The sequence below is a fragment of the Rhamphochromis longiceps genome, linkage group LG6 (genome assembly GCF_057381845.1).
Source record: "Rhamphochromis longiceps isolate RC_006_pf linkage group LG6, R_longiceps_female_GT1.1, whole genome shotgun sequence".
Lineage (NCBI taxonomy): Eukaryota > Metazoa > Chordata > Actinopteri > Cichliformes > Cichlidae > Rhamphochromis > Rhamphochromis longiceps.
The window spans coordinates 17,433,858-17,446,749 of NC_140562.1; the positions used below are offsets into that span (position 1 = coordinate 17,433,858).

General features: G+C 39.8%; 2 protein-coding genes across 4 annotated transcripts; both read right to left on the bottom strand.

The window, feature by feature from the left end:
• Positions 1-3,201: 3,201 nt before the first annotated feature.
• On the bottom strand, positions 3,202-7,665 carry LOC146667802 (toll-like receptor 2). 2 transcript variants are annotated; one of them, XM_085409481.1, is made up of 2 exons: positions 7,460-7,665; positions 3,202-5,916 (listed from the first exon to the last, which is right to left on the bottom strand). In XM_085409481.1, the coding sequence occupies exon 2, from the start codon at positions 5,895-5,897 to the stop codon at positions 3,534-3,536; it is 2,364 nt and encodes a 787-aa protein (XP_085265607.1). In that variant the 5' UTR covers positions 5,898-5,916; positions 7,460-7,665; the 3' UTR covers positions 3,202-3,533. The 2 variants fall into 2 exon arrangements, with proteins under 2 accessions (XP_085265607.1, XP_085265608.1); XM_085409482.1 differs by lacking the exon at positions 7,460-7,665 and adding an exon at positions 7,102-7,396.
• Positions 7,666-8,880: 1,215 nt separating this feature from the next.
• On the bottom strand, positions 8,881-12,892 carry LOC146667803 (toll-like receptor 2 type-2). 2 transcript variants are annotated; one of them, XM_085409484.1, is made up of 3 exons: positions 12,736-12,892; positions 12,189-12,302; positions 8,883-11,803 (listed from the first exon to the last, which is right to left on the bottom strand). In XM_085409484.1, the coding sequence occupies exon 3, from the start codon at positions 11,782-11,784 to the stop codon at positions 9,760-9,762; it is 2,025 nt and encodes a 674-aa protein (XP_085265610.1). In that variant the 5' UTR covers positions 11,785-11,803; positions 12,189-12,302; positions 12,736-12,892; the 3' UTR covers positions 8,883-9,759. The 2 variants fall into 2 exon arrangements, with proteins under 2 accessions (XP_085265611.1, XP_085265610.1); XM_085409485.1 differs by lacking the exon at positions 12,189-12,302 and having other exon boundaries at positions 8,881-11,803.

Genomic DNA, 12,892 nt, shown 5'->3' on the forward strand with positions numbered 1-12,892 from the left:
AGAAACAGAGTGGCAGTTTGTCTGCAGGGCTTTGGGATAAGAATAGGATAAATGGTTTCTCTGGTTTTACTGTTCAGTTGTCTGTAGAAAGCTTCCTCTATATGTTATTTGAATAAAATACATGTGCCTTCAAACGCCCAACAAAAATGTTTTTTGTTAAATATTCAAAAAGTAAAGCAAAAAAAAAGAAAAGGTGCATTTAAGTTTAAATCCTAAAAGATTAATTCCATGCCGTGTGAGAATGGGTGTGTACGCTATTGAAGAGTGTGGCTGTACTTGTCTGCACTTGTTTTGTCTGACTGGAGGAAAAAACAAAACAAGAAACTCCCTCCGTTGAACGGTTACAGTTATTTGACGGTCGCATTTGTGCTGCAATTAGCTGCTTTCAGTTTGTGACGTTAGCTGAGTGAATGCTGACCCCAGCCTAGCAGTCAAGCTTTGCACTTCAACAGGTAGCAAAAGCAGGGATGAGCAGTCACACTGCAGGCTCCTTTTCTGCCTGTTTGTGTGTCTAAAGTAGAATCACTCAAAAGTGTCTTTGTGCTGGTTTTCATCTTTTCTTTGTGCTGTGAGCTTTGTTTTCACACCTAAATACTGAGAGAAAGATCATATGTTTGCCGTCATTAGCGCAGGGATTTGTGTTGGTGTGTAGGACTGCAACCTCGAGATTTATAATGTTAAATGCTCATTATGAGACAGTGTGGTTGAGGTTATTTTACAGAGTAACATGAAAGTAATGTAATGAGTAGAATAACTAATTACTTTCTCCTGGGAGTTATTAAGCAATGTACTTTATTACTCTGGCGGAGGTGCGGTCTATGGCTTCACTGCAGGGGAAACCAAATATCAACTCTGTTAATTATAATAAAAAGCTTTGTACGAGCATGCTGTGTCATGATAGGCTGTGTGGCAGGCAGGAAAAAAGGACCTGAAATGCAGGACTCTCAAAGACGGGACTGGAACTCAAAATGCAGCTTTACTGCTGGAAAAATCTCCTCATAAATAAAACTCACAAAAATAACACAAAGCTCTGAACAGAGAAACTAAACAGGAGTAAAAGACAAACACACAGCTTACTGAGGGTAGGAAACATTAACGACGCAACAGAGAACAAAGGAAAACACAGGGCTTATATACACAGTGGAGTAATCAGGGAATAGGAAACAGGAGGGAGACACAGCTGGGAGAAATTAGGGCTAACGCGACAGGGGGAAGTAAACCTGAATACACTGACATAGGACTGAGACTAACAAAATAAAACAGGAAACGAGAAACAAATCACAAAGACGCAAACTTGACACTGAACTAAACCTAGAAGAATAATCAAAACAGCACAGCTAAAGAATCAAACCATAAATCATAATACAGAAAAATACCAAAACACAAGAAACTGAAAATGCCGTGACATGTTGAGTGTGTTAGGTAGTGACTGGGGTGGCTATTGTTACTTTTTAAGAAAAGTCTGGTGTATAATATATGTAATAATTACTTTTTTGAGTAACAACCCCAACATTGATCACAACAAAAGAGGAAATATATGCAGCATGCAATTCATTTGCATTACTGTAATGCCTGTGATACGCTGCTTAGCATGTTAAAGTGATGGTGGTCACTCTTGAAGTGGAGCCAATGAGAATGCGATGAAGGTCCATACGAGAATCGATAAGAAATTGAATCGATAATTGATGTTAATAATGGAATTGGAATCGCTAAATTCTGTGATTCAGCTAAATCAGCTAAATTGAGAACATATATTCTGCCACCTGGCTGGCCTGCAGGGTTGCTCCACCTATGCCCAGCCAGCCCCCAGGACTGCTCTACCTCGGCTGCTAAGATTCCCTCACAGGTGGCATAATCCACCCATCTTTGTCTCCCTTTGGTGCTGGATTTTCCTTCATGGAAAAAAAAAGACAAAACACTCGTTCTTAACTTTTGTTTTGACTGTGAAAGTGTACGCAGGGACCAAGTATGCTTTACCTCTCCTCACAACTGCTTTTGAACTGCTTCAAGGTGAGACTATCTTTACTAAACTGGAAGTCTGTAACACTTATCATCACCTGGTCAGAATTAAGGTAGGAGACGAATGGAGAACAACATTCAACACCCTTTTGGACATTTTGAGTATCTGGTTATGCCAATTTGTTTGACCAATGCCCCTGCAGTGTTTCAGGCCCCGATCAACGATGTGCTACGAGATTTCAATAATCACTTTGTGTTTGTGTATCTAGATGATATCCTGATCTTCTCTAAGTCTCTCCAGGAGCACTAGAAACATGTGCGTCTGGTCCTCCAGCTCCTCTCGAAAAACTGTTCCTATATGACAGGAGAAAAATGTGTTTCTGTTAGTGCTGTCAGCGTTAATCTTGTTTAAATTATGTTAATGCCATAACCGCATTAATGCGGTAAATCTCCGTTAGCAAGTTAACGGAGATTCACCCCGTGCGTGGGGCTGCGCGGCGTCAACGCGTTAGAACCGCGATAATTCGCTAACGGAGATTTGCTGCGTTAAAGCGGTTATGGCATTAACATCATTTTAACGGGATTAATGCTGACAGCACTAGTTTCTGTGTCTCTTTTGGGATTCATTGTGGGAAGAGAGCAACTGCAAGCAGACCCTGTAAAAGTAAAGGCCGTGGTCGACTGGCCCGTACCCTCAGACAGGAGACATCTGAAAAGGTTTCTGGGTTTTACAAGCTTCTATTAGAGGTTTATTCGTGGTTTCAATGGAGTTGCGTCGCTACTAATCAGTTTAACCTCTCACAAGCACCCTTTTCAGTGGAACTCTGCAGACAGATTCAGACAGCTCTCCACTACATCCACATTCTCACTCAACCTGACTGAAGTAAACAGTTCCTAGTGGAAGAGGACACCTCAGATTCAGGTGTGGGAGCAGTCCTCACCCAACAAGACATGGAAATATTCGTCCATGTGGTTTTTTTCCCCCTCATTACCTCTCGCCTGCAGAGAGAAACTACAACTTTGGAGGTTTCATAGTCTGGACCAATCACAAGACTCTCGCATATACTAATGGACAGACTGAGCATGCTAACAAAGAGGTGGAAGTTGCTTTGGTGCATCATCTCTTCTAGGAAATTAAAGAGGAGTAGAAAACAAAAAAAAGGAAAAAACTGAGCAATTCCAGACAGGATTATATTTTCTTTTAAACAAAATTTAATACAGATGGATAAGTGAGTACTTTATTGCACCAACCCAAATTGTGTACAAAGAGCTAAACTTTTTATTCAGTCATCAAATTCCTTTTTTAGCACATTTATATGGCGAGTCAAACAGGAGGACTTTCAAATATTTTTAGAATTGCAAATTCAGATTAACAAAATCTCCAAAATTACTGTTTTAATGGTTAATTGTAGGGATTAATTGAAGAAAGTAAATATTAAAAAAAAATTATATAAATTTTATTATATTTGCTTATAATAATACCTGCTTTCAGAGTAAAGTTGGGGACATTTTAGCTTTTAGAAAATGTCAATATAAAAGTGAGTGTATATTCAAAATGTGAAATATAAGTGCTTTTATAGATTGTTTGTATCGTCAATTTCAGGTGTTTCGATCGCTGTTCTCAGACTTTGCCAGAACGCTGGGATCTGATCTTCATCATCAGGCCACTCCAGGTACGTCCTGGAGTTCATCACTTTCCGCAGCCTGATGAACTTTTTGGGGATGTTATTTTTGTCAATGGGCTCCAGTAGAATCAGCACAACTGCGTCATCGTTTTGATCAAACAATCTAAAATGGGTGTAGTCAAGCTCGTACTTGCACCACTCGCTTCTGACAAAGTTCTGGGAGAGGACGAAGAGCGTTCTGTGACTCTTCTCTATAGCGTCCATGATGTTGTCTACGATCCATCCTCCGGGAACAAAGTCTCTCTTGTGGAGGCAGAGTCGGAGGGACGGTTCCGACTGCTCCAGGGCCGGGATCAGATGCGCCTCCACCCAGCCGGAGTCCATTTCACTGTAGGACACAAAGGCATCGTACTGGAGCACTCCCTTCTTCAACTTTGGCTTTCTCTTTGCTTTTAGCCATGCCCAGGTCATCTTCATGTACCACACAACGCTGAACTTATAACACAGACCTGCAATGAGCACACACAGCACCAGGATGCCTAAGCAGAGCAAAGAAATCGCTAAAGCTGTGTGGCACTCAAACACTGACAGCTTCACGTCTGACACTCTCTCCCCCCTCACTGCATCGGGAGAGTCACAGATGTAAGACTTTAAGTCATGTCTAACTACAGTTTTGTGGTTCATCAAGTCATTTGTCACGAAACCTACAAAGTCACATGAACAGACGTAAGGGTTGCCAGCAGCTTCCAGGACCCTCAGGCTCTGGTAATCATGCAGGTTTTTACTGCTGAATTTGGCCAAGTTGTTGTCTTGAATGGAGAGAACTGCGAGGCTGACATATAAATGCCCATCTGGGAGATTTCCAAGCTTGTTGCCAGAGATGTACAGCTCTTTGAGAAGCGGCAACTCAATGTTAAAGACAGTCAGTTTATTTCTGGATAAATCAAGGATCTGTAGGCTCTGTGGTAGGCAGGATGTCACCTCAGGAAGAGAAGTTGACGAAAGGTTTAAGAACTTGAGACTTGCTGGCCAGGAACAAGTCGAAGGCATGCTGTCAAATGAGTTTCTACTCATGTCGAGGTTTTCCAGCTTTTCTAGTCTAGTGAAGAGTTTGCTGTTGATTAAAAACAAACGATTTCTGCTGATGTTGAGTGTGTGGAGATTTAGAAGGACATCCTCCTTTCCATAACACATCATTTCCATAAATGCACGATCTGCGACTGTGTTGTCACTGATGTCCAAAAACTCCAGGTTTGTGAAATGAATAGTGGATTGGCAGGGAATGACAAACACCTTGGAGTTTATCACAGATGCCCTTCTTACTACAGTCAGCATATTTTGCATAAAACTGAGTTCAGGAACACGGTAGAACCAAACAATATCAATGTTTCTGAGAAAAATGACCTCCAAGCCTTTCAGGTTTATGTCAACAAGAAAGACTTCCTCTTCATCTTCAAAGAACTGAGAATCTTCAATAGCAAAAAAAGTCAGATCAGAGCCCGACAAAATATTCACAAGTTGTACACAAGCTGACACAGACATGTTCACATTTTTGAAACTAAGACCTGTAGCACCACGCTCGATGGCCACGTGAAGTGGGAACATTTGCAAACTATTTTCAAACTGTGTGTCAGTGAATGTCACTGTTGTGTTTGGATGAACAACGTCTAACAATATAGCTCGTACTACTGCTAAATCTCTGTGAAATACTCCATTGAGACTAAGTGTTACATGGCTAATGGGTCCAATTTGTCTCAGACTCCCTCTGTTAAACACTTGCAGATGATTTCCTTCAAAAACAAGTTCCTCAAGACCAAAAAGGCCAGAAAAATCCCTTTTACTGACAGACTGAAGGAAAGGTCCTCCAAAATGGAGGGTCTTCAAGCTCCTCAGTGGCGGGAAAAGGTTTCCCTGACCAAGTGTTGAATATTTGTTTCCCAAAAGATTCAAGTAGTGGAGAGAAGTCAGGTTCTGAAACCAACCAGAAGACAAAGTCTCCAACTGGTTTGAGGACAAGTCCAGTTTCTCCAAATGAGTCAGTGGGTGAAATGCGTCTTCATGGATGGTTTTGATCCTGTTGTTATTCACGAACAAAGCCCTCAAAGCGGCATATGAAAGAAAGTCATCTTTCGTTATCGTCTCCAGTGCGTTTAAAGAGAGATCGAGCTCAGTGATGAGTTTTGAAGCGGCTGCAGGGACTTCTCGAAGGTTTTGGCTCGAGCAGTCGCAGGATGTTTGTTCACAGTGGTGACACTGTTGACTGGTGAGCGACGAGCACTGAGATACTAACAGGACAAACACGAGAAACTTCATGACTTTTTCTCCTGAGTGCCTGCAAAACACAAACACAAAATCAAACTCAGAGCTTTTCTTTCAGGTGCTGGTGTGACACAATGTAATAATGAAACAGCCATGCTAACAGCTTTGGAGCACAGCTGGAGGCTTCGTGCTAATGTCATAAAGTAATGTGGTGGGGAAATGGTGCTAATGTCATATCAGGCTTGTTTTCAACACTTTAAGAAGTGGTGGAATATGAGATTCACATCATACATGTGTTCTGTTGACATCTGTAGCACTCTGTGATGCTGTCATATCAAAATCTCTGAGGAATGTTTACAGTCTCTACAAAATCTTTAATCTGTGCATTTAAAAAAGAAAAGAAAATAATGGAATTGGTAAATATTCTTGAAAATGAATTTAATCTTAAGTTTTTTTTGATATTTTTATTTGTTTGTCATTGCATCGTTTAAACTTATTTAGAGGTGGCAAAAGTACAGACTTTCTTTACTTAAGTAGAAGTACTGATACAGGTGTTAAAACATACTCCAGTAAAAGTTAAAGTACTGAAGCAACGTTTTTACTCAAAAGTGAAAATGCACAGTAAAACTAAAAAGTAGCTCCTTTAAGGACAATTCTACGAGCCATTTTCTTTGTTTTGCTATATTAATATATTTAAAAAATAATATGAATACATGAGCATACAAATGTTATTCAAATCTAAATTGTAATTGTAGTGGATGTACTCAGCTTGAATCTGTTATCTAGGACAGACGCAGTGAAAATAACTATTTTCTGTTCCCTACATTGTAGAGGCTGACTTTGCTTCCACACCTAAACAGTAAAGTGAGCACAGTCAAGGGTTACAGTGGGATTCAGCAGATGGGGGAACACTAAGATCTGTGTAGTTGATCAGCACAGGGAAAAGAATCACAACTCACAATAATTTCTAATATGAGCTTCGGAGAAGTTTCTTTATATACAGGCTGTGATCAGCAGCCCTTCTGCTCTTTGTGGAGTCACACAAGTGAATTCAACAAGATGTCAACAGATGTTTCACAGATGTCTTTGCTTAGCTCCATTTCCTACACTGACACTATACACTTTATACCTATTTTAATACTAGACGGTTGATATAAAGTCAGAATTCAATGAATGTATCTAAGCATAATCAGCTTAAATGCAAATTGATCTCTGCGACACTAGATTTGCAGTTTATCAAGCGTCACTGAGTCCTTACCTTTAAACCTAACCTCTCCTGTCCTGTCCTCTTACATCTTTCTCCATCTCTGAGTGAAGTTTGCTCTTTTTCTTTTCTCTGCCTGTAAAATACAGCAGCTGGACCTTTAGCTAGCAACACACAGTGAGACAAACTGAACACAGACAGTTTGTGTGTTTGCTGATGTTTGTTGAACTGATAGAAATGTTGCACTTCTGCCACTTAAAAAAAACCCTCGTTCCCCTTTTTCTTCCTCGCTAGCTATTTTTTGACTTCGTTACTTCCCACCTCTTAAATTAACTGATCTAAAAACAGGTTTAATCGGGTTTAGAAGAGAAATGAAGAAAAATAACTCAATAAATCTTGCTGTGTTCCTCACAGGTGAAATGTCCCGTCCTCCTTCTGCACAGCCAGGATATTGACTGCTTTGTAAGGGCCCTCCACTACTTCTGTTTGCCTAAATTATGTCTTCATGCCTCACACTGGTCCATATTCAGAAGTAGAGACAGAGAAATAGAGTGACAGTTTCCCTGCAGGGATTAGAGATAAGAAGAACAGAAGCTAGGTCTTAGTTTCTCTGGTGTCTCATTTCTTTCATATATTTTGTCGAGCATTTGAATAAAATGTGTTTATGTTCAAGTGCACAAGAAAAATGACAATTGTTAAATATTCAAAAAACATAAAGGGAAGAAAAAGACAAAAGGTGCAGTTAGGCTTAGGTCATAAAGACTTGACTCCATCCTGTGTGAGAATGAGCCTGAAAGAGTGTGACTGTAGCACTTGTTCATTGTGTTAGATTGAGGGACTAAAGTTAAATAAACCGCAAGTAATCCAAAATTAATCTGTGTCAGCGCCAGCTTTCAGCCAACCTCAGCCCTCCTGTGATCAAATAAAGAAAATGAATTTTATAATCACACTAACAATCAGCATTCATTGTTGTTTGTTAGTGTTTGTTCACTTGCTGAAGCTTTAAAAATAGTTCTGTAACAGTAATATCAATATGGACTTGGGAAGTTGCTTACTTTGACCAAGATTGCAACATTTTAAGAGCAAAGAATCTGACACGTGTCAGCATTTAGACAACGGGAAATTCAAGTTCTACTTTTTTTCTGCATGATGGGAAAGTTTTAATGTGGACTTCCACAAAAATTTGTTGTGGTCAGTAAAAGCAGAGCACTGCTGCGGAAAGATGCTGTTAGGGAAATACAGCTTCATCCACAAAAACTGCTTATTAACCTTTATAACGGTTTGACTGAACTGCACTTAAACTCTGCTGCTATGTTTTAGGTGTGGTACGTCTTTCCAGATGTGCAAGATGTCAATTCCATATGCATTGATGCATCCACATAGCGTCAGAGATGCAGAGTTTTGCACTGGGAATAATAAGAAGCTGGATAGTCTCTCATCTTCAGTGGAGAGGGCAGAGGATCCAAGTTTTTCAAAAAGAATTGCAAATGTTGTTTTGTCTTACGTCAGAACAGTTTTCCAATTTGCCTCAGTTCATATTAATTAAAAATAAAAACAAAATAATGGTTTGTGGCATTTGCAGATCACTGCATTCTGCTTATATTTACATTTTACATGCTTTTCAGCTACTGGAGACAAACTGAAGGCAGAGACTCACAACCAGTAAGCAGCTGACGGTAGCTTGCACCAAAGGCGAAGCAGAGCAAATGGTGATGTCAACGTGTTCTACCCTTCCAGCAATCACTGACTGAAAACTTTCATACAAGTATTAAAAACAATCTTTATTATAACAAAAATTATATTTTTTTCCAATTTCTTTTGAAAATGGGCAATTTGGATAAAAATGACTGTAAGTGATACTTTTATTCAAGCCTTGAATTAAAGCTGAAACTCTACGCTTGCCTTATTTGATTTTAAATCCATTGCGGTGGTGCACAGAGGCAAAATTACAACACAAAATGTGTCATTGCCCAAAGATCTTGTGCAACTGATTATATAATCACTTTTGTTTGAGTTTTTCACATATACATAAATTGTGTCAGTTACAGGTTTTGGTACTTATGATAACTTTGAAACATTCCAGTGAACAAAAACAAAAAGATCATTTTGCCTTTTTTAAATCTTTATTGTATATAAAACCATTATGACCTGTAATAGACCACTCACTTACCTCTCGTTAGTTTTTATGTCAACCTCCACTAGAGTACACGCATTCATGGAGGGAAAGAAAACTTCAAAAGAAAGAAAAGAACAATTCCTGAAACATTCAAACTAAATTAGCACAATACTGAAAGATATATGAGTAATATGCAGCTCCAACCCAAATTATGTACAAAGAGCTAAGCATTTTTTAGCACATTTATATGACAAGTTAAGAGAAAGATTTTAAAAGGATTTCAGAAATACAAGGGCAAGTTTTAAAAGATTCTAAAATGATCCATATGCACCCTTCTGTACTTTGTTTTTACTGTCAAATGAAGGGAATTCTTGAGAAAATTGAGTTTTTAAAAAAGATTGACCAAATTACATTCAAAATACGCCATGCTGTCTTTGATAATACTCTTAAAATATCATACTACAATATAATAATCTTAAAATATATTTGTAGCATAAAGTCCCTGACATTGTAGCGCTTAGAAAATGTAAATTATGTGTTTGTACAATCAAAATTGTAAGTATAAACCCTTTTATAGATTGTCTTTATTATCAATTTCAGATGTTTTCATCGCTGTTCTCAGACTTTGCCAGAACGCTGGAATGTGATCTTCGTCGTGAGGCGACTCCAGGTACGTCCTGGAGTTCATCGCTTTCCGCAACCTGATTTTGACAAAGTTCTGTCAGAACGGCAGTTCCGGCTGCTCGACTGCTGGCATCACATTTGCCTCCACCCAGATCACCTTCGTTTAACCCCACAACGCTGAACTTATAACACAGACCTGCAATGAGCACACACAGCACCAGGATGCCTAAGCAGAGCAAAGAAATCGCTAAAGCTGTGTGGCACTCAAACACTGACAGCTTCACGTCTGACACTCTCTCCCCCCTCACTGCATCGGGAGAGTCACAGATGTAAGACTTTAAGTCATGTCTAACTACAGTTTTGTGGTTCATCAAGTCATTTGTCACGAAACCTACAAAGTCACATGAACAGACGTAAGGGTTGCCAGCAGCTTCCAGGACCCTCAGGCTCTGGTAATCATGCAGGTTTTTACTGCTGAATTTGGCCATGTTGTTGTCTTGAATGGAGAGAACTGCGAGGCTGACATATAAATGCCCATCTGGGAGATTTCCAAGCTTGTTGCCAGAGATGTACAGCTCTTTGAGAAGCGGCAACTCAATGTTAAAGACAGTCAGTTTATTTCTGGATAAATCAAGGATCTGTAGGCTCTGTGGTAGGCAGGATGTCACCTCAGGAAGAGAAGTTGACGAAAGGTTTAAGAACTTGAGACTTGCTGGCCAGGAACAAGTCGAAGGCATGCTGTCAAATGAGTTTCTACTCATGTCGAGGTTTTCCAGCTTTTCTAGTCTAGTGAAGAGTTTGCTGTTGATTGAAGACAAAATATTTTTGCTGATGTTGAGTGTGCGGAGATTTAGAAGGACACCAATGCCATAACACATCATTTCCATAAGTGTCAAATCTCCGATTATGTTGTCACTGATGTCCAAAAACTCCAAATCTGAGAAATGAATAGTGGATTGGCAGGGAATGACAAACAACATAGTGTTTATCATAGATGCCCTTCTTACTACAGTCAGTATATTTTGCATGAAATGGAGTTCAGGAACACGGTAGAACACGTTAATATCAATGTTTTTGAAGACGATGACATCCAAGCTGGTCAGGTTTATGTGATGCAGACGGACTTCCTCTTCATTTTTGAAGATGTGAGAATCTTCAATGGCAAAAAAAGTCAGATCAGAGCCTGAAAAAATATTCACAAGTTGTACACAAGCTGACACAGACATGTTCACATTTTTGAAACTAAGACCTGTAGCACCACGCTCGATGGCCACGTGAAGTGGGAACATTTGCAAACTTTTGTTAAACTGTGTGTCAGTGAATGTCACTGTTGTGTTTGGATGAACAACGTCTAACAATATAGCTCGTACTACTGCTAAATCTCTGTGAAATACTCCATTGAGTCTAAGTGTTACATGGCTAATGGGTCCAATTTGTCTCAGACTTCCTCTGTTAAACACTTGCAGATGATTTCCTTCAAAAACAAGTTCCTCAAGACTAAAAAGGCCAGAAAAATCCCTTTTACTGACAGACTGAAGGAAAGGTCCTCCAAAATGGAGGGTCTTCAAGCTCCTCAGTGGCAGGAAAAGGTTTCCCTGACCAAGTGTTGAATATTTGTTTCCCAAAAGATTCAAGTAGTGGAGAGAAGTCAGGTTCTGAAACCAACCAGAAGACAAAGTCTCCAACTGGTTTGAGGACAAGTCCAGTTTCTCCAAATGAGTCAGTGGGTGAAATGCGTCTTCATGGATGGTTTTGATCCTGTTGTTATTCACGAACAAAGCCCTCAAAGCGGCATATGAAAGAAAGTCATCTTTCATTATCGTCTCCAGTGCGTTTAAAGAGAGATCGAGCTCAGTGATGAGTTTTGAAGCGGCTGCAGGGACTTCTCGAAGGTTTTGGCTCGAGCAGTCGCAGGATGTTTGTTCACAGTGGTGACACTGTTGACTGGTGAGCGCCGAGCACTGAGATACTAACAGGACAAACACGAGAAACTTCATGACTTTTTCTCCTGAGTGCCTGCAAAACACAAACACAAAATCAAACTCAGAGCTTTTCTTTCAGGTGCTGGTGTGACACAATGTAATAATGAAACAGCCATGCTAACAGCTTTGGAGCACAGCTGGAGGCTTCGTGCTAATGTCATAAAGTAATGTGGTGGGGAAATTACAGTTTGACTGTTTGACTGATCATCAAATAAACTCTAATGCTAATGCGTGGACTAATTTTAGCAGACATCCTAAACAAGCACAGAACACACACACACACACACACACACACACACCACAGCATTAAAATGTGTTAAATAAATGATCTAAAAACAGGTTTTACCAGCTTTAGCCCTGCACAGAAGAAAAAATGAAGAAGAAAAAAAACTTCGGTAAAAATTCGCTGTCTTACTCACAGATGAAATGTCACGTCCTCCTCCTGCACAGTCAGGACACTGACTGATGTGAAAGTGTCCTTTACCACTTCTCTTATTTGTGGCTCGATTATTTCCTTATCTCATACATTCATCCTGTCACATTAGAAGGGGAGATCCAGAAATAAAGCAACAGACATCTGAGTACAGTGAACTTACTGCCATGTTTAAGAAACCAGGTTCAGATGATTTGAGCTTTGTGCCATTTTGCATTATCCTGCTGGAAGCAGCCATTGAAAATGGGTACGCTGTGATTAACGATGCTTGATGTACTAATGGGCCCAAAGTGCGGCAAGAATTCTTTTACATTTCATTTCAGACTTTTTGTTTTTAATTCAGTTTAACTTTAGTTGCCAGAGTGGGGTTTGTCGTTTTAGCTTCGTCTTTGTTTGAAAATGTTTCGTTTTTAATAATTTTAATGTTATTTGTAGTTAGTTTGTTTGGAGGGTATATGTGAGAGGTAAGATTTAGGAAATCAGTGCAGACATTACAGTTGAAACACAAAAGTTGTCGAAATTTGATGACTCACAGTCTTAGAGATTCGGAGTCTCAATAAACACCTTCATCGCTGCCTCATCAGGTGAGTTAGGCTACGTCCACACTAGCTCCGCGTCCACACTAGCGTTTTCAGTCGTTTTCAGAGTTCTGCGTCCACGTTGAAACGGCCCAAAGCACCTACGTTCCAG